Source organism: Erpetoichthys calabaricus, chromosome 9, assembly GCF_900747795.2.
Source record: "Erpetoichthys calabaricus chromosome 9, fErpCal1.3, whole genome shotgun sequence".
Taxonomy (NCBI): Eukaryota; Metazoa; Chordata; class Cladistia; order Polypteriformes; family Polypteridae; genus Erpetoichthys; species Erpetoichthys calabaricus.
Window position 1 is genome coordinate 7,078,774 of NC_041402.2, and position 22,756 is coordinate 7,101,529.

General features: G+C 44.0%; 1 protein-coding gene across 3 annotated transcripts in view; it reads left to right on the forward strand.

The window, feature by feature from the left end:
- gpsm1b (G protein signaling modulator 1b) overlaps positions 1–22,756 on the forward strand; it is a 248,614-nt gene that overhangs the window by 122,106 nt on the left and 103,752 nt on the right. For all 3 annotated transcript variants that reach the window (XM_051931592.1, XM_051931590.1, XM_051931591.1), the window contains 2 exons: positions 4,635–4,743; positions 16,037–16,151. In XM_051931592.1, coding sequence (XP_051787552.1) covers positions 4,635–4,743; positions 16,037–16,151 — 224 coding nt within the window. The remainder of the gene's footprint in view (positions 1–4,634; positions 4,744–16,036; positions 16,152–22,756) is intronic.

The window sequence follows — 22,756 nt, forward strand, 5'->3', positions numbered from 1 at the left end:
CCGCCCTCCTCTCAACCATTTTACGGTTAACAGCCCACGGTATCCGCTCACCTCTCATTGTCAAACACAGTTCCTGCACTCTCAGCTCTTATAAATCTTTACGTTTTCCTCACTTTAAGTTCCCAATTCTTCTTGTTGAAGAATTTCATCACAAAGGGTTATCAACAGAAGAAACGAGCACATGGGCAATCCTAGCACCGAGAAACGATGAAGTCAAACGAATTAACGCGAAAACTGTCAATCGGTTACACGGCAAATTGGTTAAATGCGTATCAATAGACTCTGCTGAAACAGTTGGTGGTGATGGTGTGGAAGATGAAAACATCAGCTTACAAATATCACGAAGAATATCTTGGCAACAGCAGATCCAGCTCAGCGCCAGTCACACAAGGAGTTCCTCAGGGCTGTGTCCTCGGCCCTCTTCTCTTCTGTATTTATATGCTTCCCCTTGGCCATATTATTTGTAGCTATGGACTGGGTTATCATTTTTATGCAGATGACACTCAAAAATATTTCAATGTCAAAAGTGGACCTTCATCAGAGTTTTCTCAGCTCACAACTTGCCTCAGTGAAATTAAAACCTGGATGGAGCAGAACGCTTTAAAATTAAATTGCAACAAAACTGAACGCCTGCAAATTGGCACTAAAGCGTTACTTAAGAAAATGAGCTCCTTTTCAGTCACTCTTGGCGGTGATCTCCTCAGACCTTCTTCTGATGCAAGGAATCTTGGTGCCATTTTTGATTCCTCCCTTTCTTATTCCGCCCACATAAACCACATTAAGAAACTTTCTTAATTTCACCTCCATAACATATCCTGTTTTCGCTCCTTCCTCTCCTTTTCTAATGCTGAGAAACTTAACCAGGCTTTTATCACATCTCGCATCGATTATTGTAACTCGCTGCTGGCAGGTGCCCCTTCTAATCTTATATCACAACTGCAGTTGATTCAAAACTCTGCTACAAGAGTCCTGACACGAACCAGCAGCAGCGACCACATCACACCCATCCTGCTTCGCCTTCACTGGCTCCCTGTGTCTTACAGGATTAAATTGAAAATTTTGTTAATAACCTACAAAGCTTTAAATGGCCTCGCGCCAAACTACATCAGTGACCTTCTCCATCACTCTGCTCCTGTTCGCCTGCTAAGGTCCTCTGATTCTGGTAATCTTGTTGTGCCTCACACTAACCTGCACTCTGTGGGTGACAGCAGGGCCTTCAGCTCCATAGCACCCAGACTTTGGAATGACATCTCGAAATTAATTAGATCAGCTGACTCCATTCATTCTTTTAAAAAACAACTTAAAACTCATCTATTTAGGAAGGCGTTTAACTTAACTTAACATTCTGCCCTTTCTTTCAGTTTACCTCTCTGCCCAGGTGCTCAGGATAATTTGTGTCTGTTACATCACAAATTAGGTTTTTCTTTTAGTATTGAATTTAATATTTACACTGTGGTTTATTGTCCTTTATTCTATTTAATGTTTTGTTATCTGTTTCATTGTTTTATTCAGGAAAAGATTTGTATCCAATGTTACATATACTGTACCCTACTGTTTTTTTCTAAGACTCTGTGAAGCACCTTGAGCATGGGAAAGGCACTATATACAGTCATATGAAAAAGTTTGGAAACCCCTCTTAATCCTCTGGATTTTTGTTTCTCATTGGCTGAGCTTTCAAAGTAGCAACTTCCTTTTAATATCTGACATGCTTTATGGAAACAGTAGGATTTTAGCAGTGAGATCCCAAACTGCATTCATGAGTGCAGCATTTTCCTCTTTCTAAACTGTTGAAGAAGCAATGTTGAGTATTACAACTCTTAGACAGTGTTGCTGTCAACATGCATTCAATTAGTATCCCACAATTTTTGCCTACCCTACCTGTATTGTTGTGCCAGTCAAATGAGTAACATGAATGATCCATGATTCTATTAAATGTTTCTTCTTACCCACCTGCTTCACTTTGATGTACAGTCATATGAAAACGTTTGGGACCCCGTCTTAATTTTTTGGATTTTTGTTTCTCATTGGCTGAGCTTTCCAAGTAGCAACTTCCTTGTAATATGTGACATGCCTTATGGACACAGTAGTATTTCAGCAGTGACATTAAGTTTATTGGATTAATAGAAATTATGCAATATGCATCATAATAAAGTTAGACAGGTGCATAAATGTGGGCACCCCTACAGAGATATGCCATCAATACTTAGTTGAGCATCCTTTTGCAAATCTAACAGCCTCTAGACGCTGTCCTCCTATAGCCTTTGATGAGTGTCTGGATTCTGGATGGAGGTATTGTTGACCATTCTTCATACAAAATCTCCCCAGTTCAGTTCAATTTGATGGACAGCCTACTTCAAATCATCCCATAAATTTTCGATGATATTCAAGTCAGGGTGACTGTGACGGCCATTCCAGAACATTGTACTTCTCCCTCTGCATGAATGCCTTTGTAGATTTCAAACTGTGTTTTGGGTCATTGTCTTGTTGGAATATCCAACCCCTGCGTAACTTCAACTTTGTGACTGATGCTTGAACATTATCCTGAAGAATTTGGTGATATTGGGTTGAATTCATCTGACCCTCGACTTTAACAAGGGCCCCAGTCCCTGAACTGGCCACACAGCCCCACAGCATGATGGAACCTCCACCAAATTTGAAAGGAGGTAGCAGGTGTTTGTCTTGGAATGCGGTTTTCTTCTTCTGCTATGCAAAGCGCTTTTTATGATGACCAAATAACTCCATTTTTGTGTCATCAGTCCAAAGCATTTTGTTCCAAAATGAATCTGGCTTGTCTAAATGAGCATTGGCATACAACAAGCGACTCTGTTTGTGGCGTGAGTGCAGAAAGGGCTTCTTTCTCATCACCCTGCCGTACAGATGTTCTTTATGCAAATTGCTCTGAATTGTAGAACGATGTACAGATGTACCATCTGCAGCAAGATGTTCTTGCAGGTCTTTGGAGGTGATCTGTGGGTTGTCTGTCACCATTCTCACAATCCTGTTCATATGCCGCTCCTGTATTTTTCTTGGCCTGCCAGACCTGCTGGGTTTAACAGCAACTGTGCCTGTGGCCTTCTATTTCCTGATTCCATTCCTTTCAGTTGAAACTGACAGTTTAAACCTCTGAGATGACTTTTTGTAGCCTTCCCCTAAACCAGGAGACTCAACAATCTTTGTTTTCAGATCTTTGGAGAGTTGCTTTGAGGATCCCATGCTGTCACTCTTCAGTGGAGAGTCAAAGGGAAGGAAGCACAACTTGTAATTGACCACCTTAAATACCTATATATCTCATGATTGGACACACCTGTCTATGAAGTGGGCGGCACAGTGGCGCAGTGAGTAATGCTGCTGCCTCGCAGTTGGGAGACCTGGGGACCTGGGTTCACCTCCTGGGTCCTCCCTGCATGGAGTTTGCATTTTCTCCCCGTGTCTGCGTGGGTTTCCTCCGGGTACTCCGGTTTCCTCCAACAGTCCAAAGACATGCAGGTTAGGTGGATTGGCAATTCTAGATTGTCCCTAGTCTGTGCTTGGTGTGTGTGTGTGTGTGTGTGTGCGTGTGCCCTGCGGTGGGCTGGCACCCTGCCCGGGGTTTGTTTCCTGTCTTGCGCCCTGTGTTGGCTGGGATTGGCTCCGGCAGACCCCCGTGACCCTGTAGTTAGGATATAGCAGGTTCGATAATGGATGGATGGATGGATGTCTATGAAGTTCAAGGCGTAACGAGCTCATCACACCAAGTAATCAGCATTGAGCAGTGACAGGCATTCAAATCAGCACAATGACAAGGGGACCCACATTTTTGCACAGCCAGTTTTTCACATTTGACTTAATTTCATACAACTAAATACTGCTTCACTAAAAATCTTTTTGTTCGGAAAACACCGCAGTACTCAGATGTTCCTAGGAAATGAAAGACGTACCACTGTTATGTTTTTTTGTTGAAAGGGGAGTCAATTATTATGCAGGCTGAGAGGGGTTCCCAAACTTTTTCATATGACTGTAAATAAAATGAAATTATTATTATTAACTGTTAACACCGTCCAGTCTTCCACCACACGAATTACTGTAGAAAGAAGGATATATCCAAGAAAGGTCATGTAGTACATCTTCAGGGGATCGCTCACCCCTAATTTAACTAATCAAGTTTTCAAATTTATGTAGGATTCATTAACCCTTTGGCAAGCTACTTGGGAGGGGGTTGTGAGCTACCGTTATCTCGCGAGCGGCGTGTTGGAGACCCCTGGTCTAACCCCATCCGGCCTGCTGCCGCTCAAGCCTCTAACCCCAACCCTGCTTATTGGCCACTCAGATATCTAGCCTTCCTAGCCTGCTGCCACTCAAGTGCTTTGGCCCGCCCAGATTGAGATGCGCTCTCTCCCAGCACTGACTGATTCGTAAAACCACAAGTGTTTTTTAAAGACTATTTTCAGCGACCTCTTACAATATTCATTTTCCAGCTTTCAGGGGTCCAGAGACTCCATTAGGCAGGCCTCTCTCATCCAGTATTTCCCACTTTGTTCCATACCACACATGGTGTTGACAGTGGACAACATCAGATATTCCAGATGGTGTCATGCGAGTCTGCCTGCCTTGAACAGGTGACCATGATGACATTCTGCTGTGTCTTTGTCTTACAGGGTGGGGGAAGGACGTGCCTGCTGGAGTTTGGGGAACGCCTATGTGTCTCTGGGGAACCACCGCAAAGCCCTGCAGTTTGTCAGGAAGCACCTGGAAATCTCCTGTGAGGTAAGATTGACACACTTCATAGATAGTCCCATCTTTTGTTCGATGTCCTCGGTGGCCTGTTCAGCCCTGTACTGTACTTCCATTCAAATAGCTCACTTACCCTAAACATCTGCTTGTCCTGGTAAGAATGTGTCCCTCAGGTTTAATATGGTCTGTGGACCACCATGAGGCATACAGCCGCCTCAACCCGACACAGACAGGCAGATACCTAGTTTCACAGGTCTTTACAGACATCAGTCCAAAACAGAACTGGCAGGCAGAGCACATTGGGAAAAGGATCTCTCACTCAGCATCTCAGAAAAGGAGTGGAAGGCAGCCATGCAGAGAATTCACTCGAGCTCCATATGCACAGAGCATGCAATTATTTAAGTTAAAATCATCTATCGAGCACATCTGTCTTGTTTAAAATTGTCCAAAATGTTTCTAGGGCAATATCCAACCTGTGAACGCTGCAATCGAGCTCCAGCCTCACTGGGTCACATGTTTTGGGCCTGCACCAAATTAACATCATTCTGGATCAGAATGTTTAAGTGCCTTTCAGACAGCCTTGGGGTCACAATCCCTCCTCACCCATTAACAGCTGTGTTTGGTGGGCTCACAGAGGGGCTGAAAGTGGAGAAGGACAAACAAACTGTAATTGCCTTTACTTCGCTATTAGTACGTGTTGAAGTCCAACCCGGTTCCAGACAGACACCAAGGACACAGGAGGTTCCAGTGCACAATTCATTTATTTTACAGTTCTTTCTTGCACACAACACAGTGCCCAAACAGTCACAACAATAACTCAGTCCTTTTACTTACCTTTCTTTGTTTCTTCTGCCACCTCCATTCCTCTCAAGCTCCGTCATCTGCCTTCCGACTCCGGCTCCCTCAATGGAGTGAGACGGCCCCTTTTATAATGCACCTGGATGTACTCCACGTGCTCCCTGATGACCTTCCTGCCGCACTTCCTGGTGTGGTGGAAATGCTATATGGGCATCTGGAAGCACTCTGGGTGAACCTTCTTCCTGGTGTGGTGGAAGGGCTTCATACCATGGCTTCTGAACCATCTGGGCACTCGCTGGTGGCAGCCATGGGTTCCACAAGGTTGAGCTTCCCAGCTCTGTGGTTCCCATGCAGTCCCAGAGGGCTGCCCTCTTGTATCTTGGGGTAGGAATTTGCCCTGCTCCAGGTCCCCTGCTGCTTCAGGTCTCCCGGTGGAACAAGGCCCCCAGCCGTCTATCACATATGTAGACTTATCTTACTGAACTGGAAGAATCCTAACTCACCTCTTTTAAGTCACTGGGTAACATGTAATGGCCGACCCCTTACCCAGACCGGCAACTATACAACCAAGACCTGTGGCCTGGCTTAAACTGAGGAGTCTAAAGACAACACCAAGTCATACCCCTTATAAGCAGTCGTCCACCCCAATTGACAATTAAACAGGCAATGCAAGTCAAAGTGTAAAATTAAGTGAAGATATAGTTAAAAGTGATAACAAATATATATATATAGTATTTATATATGCAAGGAGAGATAGGCAATCTCTCTCTCTCTCTCTCTCTCTCTATATATATATATATATATATATATATATATATATATATATACAGTGCATCCGGAAAGTATTGACAGCGCATCACTTTTTGTTATGTTACAGCCTTATTCCAAAATGGATTAAATTCATTTTTTTCCTCAGAATTCTACACACAACACCCCATAATGACAACAAGAAAAAAGTTTACTTGAGATTTTTGCAAATTTATTAAAAATAAAAAAAATTGAGAAAGCACATGTACATAAGTATTCACAACCTTTGCCATGAAGTTCCAAATTGAGCTCAGGTGCATCCTGTTTCCCTGATCATCCTTGAGATGTTTCTGCAGCTTCATTGGAGTCCACCTGTGGTAAATTCAGTTGACTGGACATGATTTGGAAAGGCACACACCTGTCTATAGAAGGTCCCACAGTTGGCAGTTCATGTCAGAGCACAAACCAAGCATGAAGTCAAAGGAATTGTCTGTAGACCTCCGAGACAGGATTGTCTCGAGACACAAATCTGGGGAAGGTTACAGAAAAATTTCTGCTGCTTTGAAGGTCCCAATGAGCACAGTGGCCTCCATCATCCGTAAGTGGAAGAAGTTCGAAACCACCAGGACTCTTCCTAGAGCTGGCCGGCCATCTAAACTGAGCAATCGGGGGAGAAGGGCCTTAGTCAGGGAGGTGACCAAGAACCCGATGGTCACTCTGTCAGAGCTCCAGAGGTCCTCTGTGGAGAGAGGAGAACCTTCCAGAAGGACAACCATCTCTGCAGCAATCCACCAATCAGGCCTGTATGGTAGAGTGGCCAGACGGAAGCCACTCCTTAGTAAAAGGCACATGGCAGCCCGCCTGGAGTTTGCCAAAAGGCACCTGAAGGACTCTCATACCATGAGAAAGAAAATTCTCTGGTCTGATGAGACAAAGATTGAACTCTTTGGTGTGAATGCCAGGCGTCACATTTGGAGGAAACCAGGCACCGCTCATCACCAGGCCAATACCATCCCTACAGTGAAGCATGGTGGTGGCAGCATCATGCTGTGGGGAACTGGGAGACTAGTCAGGATAAAGGGAAAGATGACTGCAGCAATATACAGAGACATCCTGGATGAAAACCTGCTCCAGAACGCTCTTGACCTCAGACTGGGGCGACAGTTCATCTTTCAGCAGGACAACGACCCTAAGCACACAGCCAAGATATCAAAGGAGTGGCTTCAGGACAACTCTGTGAATGTCCTTGAGTGGCCCAGCCAGAGCCCAGACTTGAATCTGATTGAACACCTCTGGAGAGATCTTAAAATGGCTGTGCATCAACGCTTCCCATCCAGCCTGATGGAGCTTGAGAGGTGCTACAAAGAGGAATGGGCGAAACTGGCCAAGGATAGTTGTGCCAAGCTTGTGGCATCATATTCAAAAAGACTTGAGGCTGGAATTGCTGCCAAAGGGGCATCGACAAAGTATTGAGCCAAGGCTGTGAATACTTATGGACATGGGATTTCTCAGTTTTTTTATTTTTAATAAATTTGCAAAAACCTCAAGTAAACTTTTTTCACGTTGTCATTATGGGGTGTTGTGTGTAGAATTCTGAGGAAAAAAATTAATCCATTTTGGAATAAGGCTGTAACATAACAAAATGTGGAAAAAGTGATGAAGCACTGTGAATACTTTCCGGATGCACTGTAAGATACATGCCCCGAGGTTGGCACGTGGGTGAGGAGGGCTCTGCCCACCTCCCCTCGGCCCACTGCAGGTCTCTCAGATTCATGCAAATAAATCGGTACCGCAAGTGAACTGTGATACTTAGCACGATGAGAGAAGTCGCACAATCAACCAGAATGTTCAAGCAAATTATAGAAAAAACCCAATCTAAATCCGTGAAGAAGTTCTCTTGTGAAAAGCGGACGGACGTTGGATTTTATATAGAGAGAGATTTTTAGAGTGTAATGTTTTAATTATTCATTTCATCTATTTCTAATTTGGTTTTCTTTTATTGCTATTTTTTGTCTTTGCCATCTTGTAAAGCGTTTTGAGCTACACCCATTGTAGAACTAGGCGTTGTTGTTCTTCAGTATGACCCCTTCTACTACCAATGGGGGCTGCACAGCTATCTGCTGATCTGACGCACTGGTCAACAATGAAATGCCTGAACTGTCAACAATTTGGAGGGGTGGCCATATAATGAATCAACCCAAACCACCACAATAATTTCATTTTATTATAATATAAATTTTTAGCGATTCTGCCCACACCTACTTTTGCCTGAAACTTGGTGCAAATCATCTGCACCCCTCCAGGCGGGCGTCTGTGCCCTTTAGTCTGCTGATTGCAGTTCATATTTCATAGCCTGCTGCTCTGTAATCAGCCTCCTTCAAAGCCATTCAATTAATATAATAAACAATAAGATTAAAAGATAAATCTGTAGCATTTACAAAAATAAACCTGAAACATCTGCTCCATCAGATAAATGATTTGCACGCACACCTGAAATCTTACTGGGGTGAGATGTGACGGATCCACTTTATAGTTTTGGGGGGTCGCAGACGGGGCTGCTTTTCATTCTAACAGCCTTTTGAATCAGAGGTGAATACGAAGCCTTTCTTCTGAGTGAAATTTTCATATCTTGACAAGGTGTCTTGTGTTTTTGAGTCAAGAATCAGGAGGTGAAATCTCTGGGATACTGGAGAGGATTTCTGTGTTGCGATGCCATGTCGGGGTATTGAAGAAGCCAATTTACATAAGGCCATGCATCAGCAAAAGTACACGGCGGACTCCCAGAATACATCTGTACAGCTTACACACTGTCACTCACGTGCGCATGGGAAGGCAGCTAAAGGGCTCAAAAAAGGATAATTCCACGCCACTCCAGAGGATGGCAGAGGGCACTGATCCTTTCTCTTTTTCCTCTCCGGACCGAACACGGAAAATTCTGCCTGGGCTCGATGACGTCACTTCCAGTTCTGGGCCCAATAACTTCACTTTCCAATCTCTGCCCGGTTGATGTCACTTCTGGCTCTCTCCCTGGATGACGTCACTTCCGCTTCCTGTCCAGATGATGTCATTTCCCCTTCGCGGCTTTAAAACCACCATGCCTGCCTGCCAGTTCTTTTTTTTTTTTTTTTTGCATTTTATTGATTTGATTAAAATCAAACAACATTCCATACAAGCAAGTCAAGTTTAACAAAAGTTGGTTCGAAACAAATCAACCCCCACCCACGAGAAAGAGAACTAGGTCAGCAGAGTAAAAATATGTAAATAAGTAAATGAATAAAAATAAATAGAATAAAAAAGAGGGGAGGGAATCTGCTTCCTCAATTTAAATGCTTATTCTAAAATGTTACTGATTAGTTCCTGACAGGTTTTGAAAAAGTTTTGTACACATCCTCCAGATCCTCTTTGATTTTTTCCAATTTCAAATAGTAAAGTACATCGGTTTGTAGCGGGGCTACATGATTATAGATATTTAATGTGTGTTTTGTGATGAGTTGTGTCTTTTTTGCATAGTCCCGTTTAAATCCGTTGTGTGTCTATGTAAATGCTGTCCCTGGGAAACAAATGGGGAAGGATGATGCAGGGAGGCAGCAACCCCAATACTGGCATCTCCTGTTGGGATATTTTTTATTTAAACAAGCGGAGGGAAGTATCATGAAAAGAAAAGGAGATCGAGAGGAGAGAGGAGCCATTTCGCATTCATTTCACCAAATCATCATTTACTTTGCTGTCTGCTTTTTTCATTGTCCGGATCATCAGTATGTCAGCCAGTGTGGAGAAACCCTGGGGTTTGGATTTACAGTGCATCCAGAAAGTATTCACAGCGCATCACTTTTTCCACATTTTGTTATGTTACAGCCTTATTCCAAAATGGATTAAATTTATTTTTTTCCTCAGAATTCTACACACAACACCCCATAATGACAACGTGAAAAAAGTTTACTCGAGATTTTTGCAAATTTATTAAAAATAAAAAAACTGAGAAATCCCATGTCCCTAAGTATTCACAGCCTTTGCTCAATACTTTGTCGATGCACCTTTGGCAGCAATTACAGCCTCAAGTCTTGTTGAATATGATGCCACAATCCGTGTGCCAGTTTCGCCCATTCCTCTTTGCAGCACCTCTCAAGCTCCATCAGGTTGGATGGGAAGCGTCGGTGCACAGCCATTTTAAGATCTCTCCAGAGATGTTCAATCGGATTCAAGTCTGGGCTCTGGCTGGGCCACTCAAGGACATTCACAGAGTTGTCCTGAAGCCACTCCTTTGATATCTTGGCTGTGTGCTTAGGGTCGTTGTCCTGCCTAAAGATGAATTGTCGCCCCAGTCTGAGGTCAAGAGCGCTCTGGAGCAGGTTTTCATCCAGGATGTCTCTGTACATTGCTGCAGTCATCTTTCCCTTTATCCTGACTAGTCTCCCAGTCCCTGCCACTGAAAAACATCTCCACAGCATGATACTGCCACCACCATGCTACACTGTAGGGATGGTATTGGCCTGGTGATGAGCGGTGCCTGGTTTTCTCCAAACGTGACGCCTGACATTCACACCAAAGAGTTCAATCTTTGTCTCATCAGACCAGAGAATTTTCTTTCTCATGGTCTGAGAGTCCTTCAGGTGCCTTTTGGCAAACTCCAGGTGGGCTGTCATGTGCCTTTTACTAAGGAGTGGCGTCTGTCTGGCCACTCTACCATACAGACCTGATTGGTGGATTGCTGCAGAGATGGTTGTCCTTCTGGAAGGTTCTCCTCTCTCCACAGTGGACCACTGGAGCTGTGACCATCGGGTTCTTGGTCACCTCCCTGACTAAGGCCCTTCTCCCCCGATCGCTCAGTTTAGATGGCCGGCCAGCTCTAGGAAGAGTCCTGGTGGTTTTGAACTTCTTCCACTTACGGATGATGGAGGCCACTGTGCTGATTGGGACCTTCAAAGCAGCAGAAATTTTTCTGTAACCTTCTCCAGATTTGTGCCTCGAGACAATCCTGTCTCGGAGGTCTACAGACAATTCCTTTGACTTCATGCTTGGTTTGTGCTCTGACATGAACTGTCAACTGTGGGACCTTCTATAGACAGGTGTGTGCCTTTCCAAATCATGTCCAGTTAACTGAATTGACCACAGGTGTACTCCAATGAAGCTGCAGAAACATCTCAAGGATGATCAGGGGAAACAGGATGCACCTGAGCTCAATTTTGAGCTTCATGGCAAAGGCTGTGAATACTTATGTACATGTGCTTTCTGAATTTTTTTATTTTTAATAAATTTGCAAAAATCTCAAATAAACTTTTTTCAGTCAAAAAAATTAATTTAATCCATTTTGGAATAAGGCTGTAACATAACAAAATGTGGAAAAAGTGATGTGCTGTGAATACTTTCCGGATGCACTGTATGACTCCTCCTCACCTCCCAGTAAGCTCTGTCCACCTCCTCCCGACTCTGGCTCGCTTGCTGGGTGTTCAGCAGGCCTTTACATAGTTCTCGACCTGGAAGTGCTTCTGTTCTTTCTCCCATGTGATTTGCCAACACAAAGTTAGATTTTCAATCAGCCCTGAAGTACTTTGGGGCTTTCGTTGTTGTAATCCATTAGTAATTCCGGGCTAGGTGAGAATTTATTCTCCCACCATCTTCCAACAGCGGTACCCAGAAGGACTGTGTTGCCGAACTCTATGTCCCATAGTGCCCTTCAGGAATCTGGGGCACTGTTACAGTCCAGGAGAGCTGCCATCTAGCGTTTTGGGAGAGGCAGTGTCCTTGAAATGTTGCCTTCCATCTCAGGGGCGTCCCGGCTGGGTTGAGCTGCCGGCTGTCTCTTACAAGGTGTTCAGTCACATTGATGACAGTCTGCGCAGTTCTGTTCATCACAGTACTGAAGAGACTCAGTTGCTGTGAAATGAATTCAGCTTACGGGGGGAATGTTAAATGTTGGAAATTAAAAAGGGACGCGATTTTATGCTTATGAACAGGCCAAAGGAGAGTGACGGCTGTTCCCCTCTCTTATCGTCCCAGTCCTGGCTTGCCCTTGTCGTGTTTGACTGAGTTTTCCTCGAAGCGCAGATGGAGTGGTATCTTGTATTTCAAGACTCACCCTGATCCTGCTAACTTTGCACATCCGCCAATCCCTAAGTGCTTTCGGAAGCGATTTGATACAGCGAGACGTGATGTCACTTACTATTTGGAGAATGGCCTGTCTGATTACTCGTGTGTTAGTTAACCAGGCGGCCCTGCTGACATCCGTTCAGTTTTTGTCCCAAAAGCAGACCACGAAGGTCCAGGCTGATGCATTGATTTGCGCCTCGGTGGTTGACTTTGTTCACCCGAGCCTCATGGCTGATGCCCAGTGGGACAGCTGTGGAGGGGACACTCCTTGTTATTGTTACCGTTAGCATTTTGCAGTGCCCTTGGAGATCCACCATGGAGGACCTGGAGGACCACCGTGGCTACAGGTTTTCATTCTGACCCTTTTTTTTTTTTTTTTTTTTTAATAATGAGTGCCCTGTTTGTGCTGCTGATTAACTTCTTGTGAATCCATTTTAATTGAAATGCTTTTTTCATATTTGTTCCCCTGAATTTCTTCATCGTTCCTCTGAATTGCTTCATTTCTTTACTGTGGATGCTGAAAGTCGAAGAACAACAGAAGGCGGACACCAATTATAAATAAAAAGCAATTTCTTTTATTCTTGGTGAGTCAAAGAGGCTGCCCGCCTGCCAACTCAGATTGCTACTGACAGGTCAGATCAGACAACCTGCCCAAAGCAGGAAGTTTATCTCTTTTTATAACCAGTCTTTATTCTTAAACAAAAAGAGGAAATTTGACAGTTCATTTTGAGGTCTTACATAGATCGTTATAGCTTGCGGTCACACCCTGGATTGGAACATACAGGAGCGCACACAGTGTTTCTAACAGTTAAAAGAGTTATTAGCACATTCACAGTCTTAAGCAGTAGCCCTTGTCAGCATCAATACACACAAGAGCAACTGCAGCGATCTCCCAGCTAACTGTCGCAGGGTGTGTGCAACCTAAGCAGATTTAGACAATGCTCACTTGCTCATTCTTTCTGCACCATCAGGGTTACAATACTTCAACGGCTATGTGGCAGTTACAATTTAAGAATCTTTTGATTCAGCTTATAAAAGGATTAATGTTATACTGTCAGTTAATGCACAGCACATTCTTATTATAGCTTACATTTCGCACATAATGATCATCACACAAAATAATTGATTATGCAATATCAAAAGCTACCTTTAAAGTTAGTTTAGTACATTTCTCTTACAAGAATACACTCTTACAGCTTAGTGTCTGTATTAGGTTACATTTGTTTGGTTAGCTTAACATATCCTTTATTTAATGCGTAAGTGACACGCTTCTTATAGTTCTATTAGTACCGTACTTTTGTTATTTGGAAAAACTGAAGCATCTTAATTCTAAATATTCTTTCTCATTACTTAAACGGCACCCAAACAGAAATGAAATGTGAAGTGAGGGAGCCAACAGAAGACCAACTAAGTGAGGGCCTCAAACTCCAACCAATTTCACTCCAAGCAGCTGCTTAATGAGGCACTGATTCTTGTCGTTAATTACCGTAGATACTCGCATATTAGTCGATCTCGCAGATAAGTCGAGTGTATTGTTTAAGCCGAAAATTACAAAATTTGTTATGACCCGCGTATAAGTCAAAGGTAAAACTTGACAGCTATCAGGGATAGAGGGTGACAATCTGCTGTTAATGGCGACAAAACTCACTGTCACGTCACAGGCATTCCCTGTGTGCTTGGAGAAATGCTAGATTCGTTGACTCGGCAACTAATCCTTGCGTGTGCGTGAGTTGCGAAATGTAAACAAAGGCAAGATGGCATCAATATGTCACAAGGGAGCGAAGCGAGTGCAGGAAAGAAAACATTCGGCAGACGATGTTTTGCATATTATCGGATTTTATTGACAGTGATCAGGAATCGAGCAAGAGAGTGAGAAGCCGGCATCAGCTGATCGGACACCAGCCGATGACGCGTCAGCTGAACGCATTCGCGCAGCCAATGCAGCTACGGCAAGGTTCGCGTGGGAGCCAAACTGGCTACCGGACTTCACAAGACAGCATGGCTTGCTGTTGGACACGACAGATCACCCGCTGCTGGACTACTTCAGGCTGCTCTCTCCTGATGCTGCTTTTCAGCTACTGTCAGACAAGACAAACAGGTAGGCAGAGAAATTTTTTGAATCGCGGGCTGCGCTTGCATCGCATTGATAGCGTGCGTTGCCTTGGTTCTTTTGATTCCAAATCTGGTTGCATGTGGCAGCTAATGGTATGTTTGTTATCCAAACCCTGCAAAAGCTAATGCTCAAATTCAAGTATTTCACAGTTTAAAGAATTATTTAATGAAATTAGAAAAAAAAACTAGCTAATTAGCAATAGTATTGCTGGCTTATAATTATTTCAAAGACCATGGGAAACGGCAGATGACCGGTGACTTAACACCGTGAAGCGTTGAGTGTACAATGTCATTACCCAAATTCTATGGACAATTGTGTTGCCCCGCGGATAAGTCGACCCTGTTTTTTTGAATGAATTTTAAGGCATAAATTTTTCGACTTATACACGAGTATCTACGGTAAGTTCTTTAATTTCGTGGCTTTGTTGCTGCTCTTGTGGTACATTAGCAGACATGTCCGAAATTGTGGATTTTCTCTTTCCACGAGCACTGGGGACCTGAGCAGATCAGCATTCCTGAGACCTTCATCTTTCTTTATTTTCAGATATTGTATGATGGACACCAGTTGTTTTGGCTCATTTTGCATCTCATTATTGTTTGGCTGCTAATTAAGGAAAAAGAAACAATTAAGGGGTCTGAGATTTCAGGAACAAGTCAATTAAAATTAATTCAAAAGAAGTTAATTAACAGCAAAAACAGGACACTCATTAAGAAAAGGGTTAGAATGAAAACCTGCAGCCACGGTGGTCCTCCAGGACTGGACTTGGCGACTCCTGGTTTAGATTGTGTAGAGTGTGAAGGTGCAGGTTTTACATTATTTGGGGGGTGTTAGAAATTTTGAAGGCCTTTAGAACAATCCAGATAAAAGCCAACCTGCACAACCGTCAAATGCACCTGAATGTTATGCCATGCCTACATTTTGTATTTTTTTTTTGGCCTCTAAAAATAATAGAGGTAGCATTTTAAGGGTATTAGAGGTCAAATCATTTAATGGCCTGGCCTGGTTTTTTGATATTGGACTTTTCTGAAGATATGAATTTTGAAAATGCCGATAATTGAGCTACAAGAAATACTGCCAAACAATTCAAAGAAAACAAACCAAAGACCGGGCCCGAGTCCGAGTCCGGGACACTGGTTATCCCAATGCTATCTTCAGTGCACTTCAGTTCAGTCACCTTTTAGGGTCTTAAGGGTTAAAACATCAGCGCCCGTCCTCTGATCTCTTCTGGCAGATTTTTCAAACCCTTCTGCAGACTGGTGGACTTGATGCCACCTCATCCCTCGAGCACTCTGAGGTGTAACCCTGCCAGAGGGAGCACTGAATCAATGCACCATTAAAGTGTATTAAACAGCAGACGGGCAGAGCTAAGCGCCTGCAACTCAATTAACGGCTACTGGTGCATTAGGTCCTCCCCAATTTAATCCCTGAGCTGCTCTGTCTGGTAAGTCATTGCTGCCGTCCCTCTCCCTCTTTCTGCCTCCCTCCTCACACGGCTGTCATTCCAGAGCAGATCCATCGTCCAGCTTGGATCTGCTCCTTCGGCGCTCCTGACCAGAAAAAAACTTTTGTTTGATTCCACAGATCGGAGATCGCAATGGAGAGCTAACGGCCCGCATGAACCTCGAGCAGCTCCTGGCAGCCCTGGGATTGTCTGAAAGTGACCTGTCACCCTGCGGATCGGAGACAGAAGTACAAGGTAGGCATGCAGCACCCTAAATGCCCCTGCACTGTGCCCCTGCTTGAGGAGGTAGACGGGGGGCATTTCATTCTTGATGAATTGTTTATAGGTGTTTTAGCCATCCTTTTCTACTTACATTTGTAACGGGCTCTGCACTGGTGGCTTCTTACAGATTTTGAATGTGCCATTTTTAATCTTTACTTTATATAGCGCTTTTCACAGGAAGATTTATAAGTAGAATTGTACAAAGTGACAAATACAGGTTTGCATGCAATGCAATGCAATGCATTGCAGTGGGGGTAAGGTAGACTTTCCATCCATTTCTTCACCTGATTATTCTATTATACGATCATACTGCACCAGAGCCTACCTGGGCACTCCGATGGGGGGGATTATGGGGTGGCATCATCATACAAAATTAGGAAAACTCGACTTGCAAACCTGTATTCGCAGAAAGCCATAACTGATTCTAGAGGCTCTCATCATCAGACAAGAACCAACTGTGGATGACATGGCAGTCCATTACAGGGCACTCTCCTGTCAATTCTACAAAGCCTTTTTAATGGGGAACTGGCACGTACCCTGGCAGCACATTGCACAAAGTGGGAGCCGACTCTGTTGGCATGGGGCACACACTCACTTTCTCAGTTTGCCTAACACACACGTCAATTTGGGATGTGAAAGAAATGTTGGAGTAAAAATGAATTCCGACATACATACATACCTACATACATACGAGGTGAGGCACAAAAATAACCAGATGGGTAAAAATATTTATTGATGACTTACAGCATTCTAAGCCTTGTCACCTTCTCTGTAGTCCCCCTTCTGATCTCTACACTGCTCCGTACGTGTCTTCTGTTGATTGAAACAGTGCTGGAAGTCGTCTTCCCTTGAGGCTCTTCAACAGGCTTGCCCTTTCTGTCTTCACTTCATCTATTGAAGACAAGTGTGTTCCCTTCGGGTCAGTTTTGATTTTCGGGAACAAGTAAAAAAATCATAATCAGGCGAATAGGGAGGATGATTGAGGGATGACATGAATGTTTTTGTCAGTCAGAAACTGCTTTACGGAAAAAGAGAGAATTTGCCAAAAATTTGATGTTGATTGGCTGTTCGTTTTTTTTTTTTTCACCCAACATTATAGCAGCAACTCGTGTAGCGATTGTTGTGCAAATGCTGACTGGGCTGTTCACAGGATATACCCAGCCGGTCGGCGGTTTGAGAGGGCATGTGGAAGGGGATATAGTGCTAGGATTCACGTCCGGCCAACCTCCAGACGGCTTTCCAGGAAAGCCCCAAGTTATTTAAAACCAAGGAGCTGGTGGTGGATCTTAGGAGGACCAGGCCCCTCATGGACCCCGTGATCATCAGAGGTGACTGTGTGTAGAGGGTGCAGACCTATAAATACCTGGCAGTGCAGCGGGATGATAAACTGGACTGGACTGCCAATACTGATGCCCTGTGTAAGAAAGGACAGAGCTGACTATACTTCTTTAGAAGGCGGTCGTCCTTCAACATCTGCAATAAGATGCTGCAGATGTTCTATCAGACGGTTGTGGCGAGCACCCTCTTCTACACGGTGGTGTGCTGGGGAGGCAGCATAAAGAAGAAGGACGCCTCACGCCTGGACAAACTGCTGAGGAAGGCAGGCTGTATTGTAGGCACGGAGCTGGACAGTTTAACATCCGTGGCAGAGCGATGGGCGCTGACCAGACTCTTGTAAATCATGGAGAATCCACCGCATCCACTGAACAGGATCATCTCCAGACAGAGGAGCAGCTTCAGCGACAGACTGCTGTCACCGTCCTGCTCCACTGACAGACTGAGGAGATCATTCCTCCCCAAACTATGCGACTCTTCAATTCCACCCGGCAGGGTAAACATTAAAATTATTCAGTTATTGACTGTCTGTATACCTACATTTTTATCACTCTTTAATTTATTGTTTTTTACGAATATGCTGCTGCTGGAGTATGTGAATTTCCTCTTGGGATTAATAAAGTATCTATCTATCTATCTATCTATCTATCTATCTATCTATCTATCTATCTATCTATCTATCTATCTATCTATCTATCTATCTATCTATCTCACCTTGTATATACTGTGAAGAGACAGACAGGCAGGCAGAAGACACATTTTGCCACACTACACCCGTTTATTTACAACTGGGGAGTGTTTCATCCTGCTTCCCACTGCACAGTGCACCAATCACCACACAGTTCAGTCCCTTCTTGCTGCCAGTCCTTCAACCTCCACTCCACACAGGCTTTGTCCTCTTCCTCCCGACTCTGGCCAATGAATAGTGAGGACTGGCCCCTTTTTATAGGGCAAGGACTCCAGGTGCCCAACAAGCTTCCACTTAGGGGTGTGTTGGAAATCTGGACAAATAAGGGCTTGGAAAGGTCCATGCGCCCCCTGGCGGTGGTCACGGGTTCCAACAAGGTTGAGCTCCCATGCTCATGACTCGTGGCACTACTGGAAACCAAGGGTGCTGCCCTCTGTTGGCCCGGGGGAGAAACTGTCCTGAAAATACTCTCTCTCCTGGTCCTTTCACACTCAGGGTGTCCGAGCCAGGTAAGAGTTCTGAACCACATACATACAGTACATACATACACACTGTAATAAATACAAACGCCAAGCATAAAGAGTTGGGGTTTTGAGCCCCATATACTGTAAACAAGGTCAGTAATTTTCGTTCAAAACAACAGACAGGAAATGGTGGGTACATGGACAACTTATACAGTTAGGTCCATAAATATTTGGACAGAGACAACTTTTTTCTCATTTTGGTTCTGTACATTACCACAATGAATTTTAAATGAAACAACTCAGATGCAGTTGAAGTGCAGACTTTCAGCTTTAATTCAGTGGGGTGAACAAAACGATTGCATAAAAATGGGAGGCAACTAAAGCATTTTTTGAACACAATCCCTTCATTTCAGGGGCTCAAAAGTAATTGGACAAATTAAATAACTGGAAATAAAATGTTCATTTCTAATACTTGGTTGAAAACCCTTTGCTGGCAATGACAGCCTGAAGTCTTGAACTCCTGGACATCACCAGATGTTGGGTTTCCTCCTTTTTAATGCTCTGCCAGGCCTTTACTTCAGTGGCTTTCAGTTGATGTTTGTTTGTGGGCCTTTCTGTCTGAAGTTTAGTCTTCAACAAGTGAAATGCCTGCTCAGTTGGGTTAACATCAGGTGACTGCCTTGGCCATTCATTTTGGGTCATTGTCCATCTGTATCATGAATCAATTTGACTGCTGTATTTAGCTGGATTTGAGCAGACAGTATGTCTGTGAACACCTCAGAATTCATTCGGCTGCTTCTGTCCTGTGTCACATCATCAATAAACATGAGTGTCCCAGTGCCACTGGCAGCCATGCACGCCCAAGCCATCACACTGCCTCCCTCCACCGTGTTTTACAGATGATGTGCTATGCTTTGGATAATGAGCTGTTCCACGCCTTCTCCATACTTTTTTCTTGCCATCATTCTGGTAGAGGTTGATCTTGGTTTCATCTGTCCAAAGAATGTTTTTCCAGAACTGTGCTGGCTTTTTTAGATGTTCTTTAGCAAAGTCCAATCTAGCCTTTCTATTCTTGAGGCTTATGAGTGGCTTGCACCTTGCAGTGCACCCTCTGTATTTACTTTCATGCAGTCTTCTCTTTATGGTAGACTTGGATATTGATAAGCCTACCCCCTGGAGAGTGTTGTTCACTTGGTTGGCTGTTGTGAAGGGGTTTCTCTTCACCATGGAAATGATTCTGCGATCATCCACCACTGTTGTCTTCCATGGACGTCCAGGTCTTTTTGTGTTGCTGAGTTCACCAGTGCTTGCTTTCTTTCTCAGGATGTACCAAACTGTAGATTTTGCCACTCATAATATTGGAGCAATTTCTCGGATGGGTTTTTTCTGTTTTCGCAGCTTAAGGATGGCTTCTTTCACCTGCATGGAGAGCTCCTTTGACCGCATGTTGTCTGTTCACAGCAAAATCTTCCACATGCAAGCACCACACCTCAAATCAACTCCAGGCCTTTTATCTGCTTAACTGATAATGACATAACGACGGACTTGACCACACCTGCCCATGAAATAGCCTTTGAGTCAATTGTCCAATTTATTTTGAGCCCCTGAAATGAAAGGATTGCGTTCAAAAAATGCTTTAGTTGCCTCACATTTTTATGCAATCGTTTTGTTCACCCCACTGAATTAAAGCTGAAAGTCTGCACTTCAACTGCATCAGAGTTGTTTCATTTCAAATTCATTGTGGTAATGTACAGAACCAAAATTAGAAAAAAGTTGTCTCTGTCCAAATATTTATTGACCGAACTGTAGTGTCAGACAGGATATTAAACAGTGGGGTGCTGGGAAAAACGTGGTGGTGGATGGGTTGATGACGTCATCAAATGGGGACCAGAGGTAGAAAGTTCTTTGTGTCGTTCAAACAGTAAGAGAGAAGTTAGTACCCTGCCATTGTCCCCTGGCATGACTTGTCGCGGTGCACGTCGGGTCCTTAAAGTGCTTCCCATGTGCTCGTGCGTGACAACGCATACATACATCATACATACATAAGTACTACATACATGCATACATAATACATACATTCATGTGTAAAGAAAGAAAGAGAAAGAAAGAAAGGGAGAAAGAAAGAAAGAAAACAAACACACAAATATCAGGAATATACACAGACTCCACACTACAAAGGACTCTGGGGCACTTCTGCTTTATTCATTTACAAAAGAAATCTAACAGGAATTCTATGAAGATTTGTGGAGAAAGTGCAAGTGACATGCAGAGATTTGAACAGAAATCCCCATGTGGTAGACCAGTGCATAGATATACATACATACAAAGGGGCTGATGGGCAGGCAGGCAAACATATTGAATTTCTGAATCTTCAATTCATTTTCAATTATTGTCGCATTACGCTTTTCACTGGATACAGAACAATGTAACAAGTTCTTACATAATATTCTATTACAACTTTACTAGTTCCTAATTGCATAACACAAATTTGTTTAAAGAGACAAAAAAAAAACAATGTAGTTTGAAACTGATGAACGTGACTGGAGCCCAGCAATATCTGTCCAGTAATTAATTGTTGAACTTTGTAAAGTCAAATGAACTTAAAGTCAGTCAGTCAGTCATTTTCTAACCCTCTTAGTCCTGAACAGGGTTGGTAGGGGTGCTGGAGCCAATCCCAGCTACCATGGGGTGCAAGGCAGGAACAAACCCTGGACAAGGTGTCAGTTCATCACGGGCCGAACGCACACAGACGCACCCTAACCGCACACTACGGCCAGTTTAGTTGAGCCAATCAACCTGCATGTCTTTGAAATGTGAGAGCAAACTGGAGCACCTGGAGGAAAAACTTAAAAAGTGATATCTGATATATAATACTTTTATACCTACACACATGTATATCTCTATATAGTATAAGACTGGATGCTGTATAGCGCCCGACCCGACACAGATTGGACACGGGAGGCACATGTTAAATAGAAACAAATACTTTTTTATTTTCTTCCCCTGTGGGCGCACGTCTTCCCCGTGACCGACAGGCAATACACAGTCCCAAATAAAGCACACCAGTACAGTAAGCACTCTTCTTCTCCTGGGCACCACCACTCCTCCCAAGCAACCTTGTCCTCCTCCACCCGACTCTGGCCGCTGAGTGGTGGTCACTGGCTCCCTTTTATTGGGTACCCGGAAGTGCTCCAGGTGGTTGATTGGCAAATTCCGTCTGCACTTCCGGGTGTGGTGAAACCAGTGCCCAAAAGGGGCCAGCAGCTCCTGCTGCAGCATCCCCTGGCAGCGCCTGCGGAACCCCACAGAGCTGCACAGAACTCCAACCCCCATGAAGCCCTGGGGGATTCCAAGGCACCGCTGCAACCCAGGGAGGCTGCCATCTAGCGTCCAGGGGGAGATACTGGGCTTCCCACCCTTGTCTCCCTGGCAGATGTGGTGAAGGGGCGTCCCAGCCGTCCGTCACAATGTATAAAATCCAATGTCTGTCTGTATGTCTTTCTGCTTTTCACAAGAGAACTACTTTTTTTCTAGAATTTGCTTGAACATTCTGGTTGATTTTGCGACTTTCTCTCATCACGCCAAGTATCATAGTTCGCTTGTGGTACCGATTTATTTGCACGAATGTGAGAGTCACGCAGCGGGCTGAGGGAAAGGGGAGGGGACCGTCCTCACTCATGTGCTGGCCTCGGGGGGGCACATCTTACATCCGCTTAGCTAGCGAACGAATGAACTACTTAACAGATTTAGATTGTTTTTTCTAGAATTTGCTTGAACATTCTAAGAATCATAGTTTGCTTGCAGAATTTGCTTGAACATTCTAAGAATCATAGTTTGCTTGCAGGAGTGATATATTCGTGCTAATATGAGATAGAGGCTGTGGGCCGAGGGGAGGGGAAGTGTGATGTCAGGAGTGGGGAGCCGGGCCAGTCCCTCCTCACTCATGCGCCAGCCTCCCTTCGAGTCGGTCTACCTCTGTATTTTGGAGCATAACTTGCCTCTGTGTAACTAGTGGGAGATGGCTGGTATTATATATATATATATATATATATATATATATATATATATATATATATATGGTTGAAATAGTT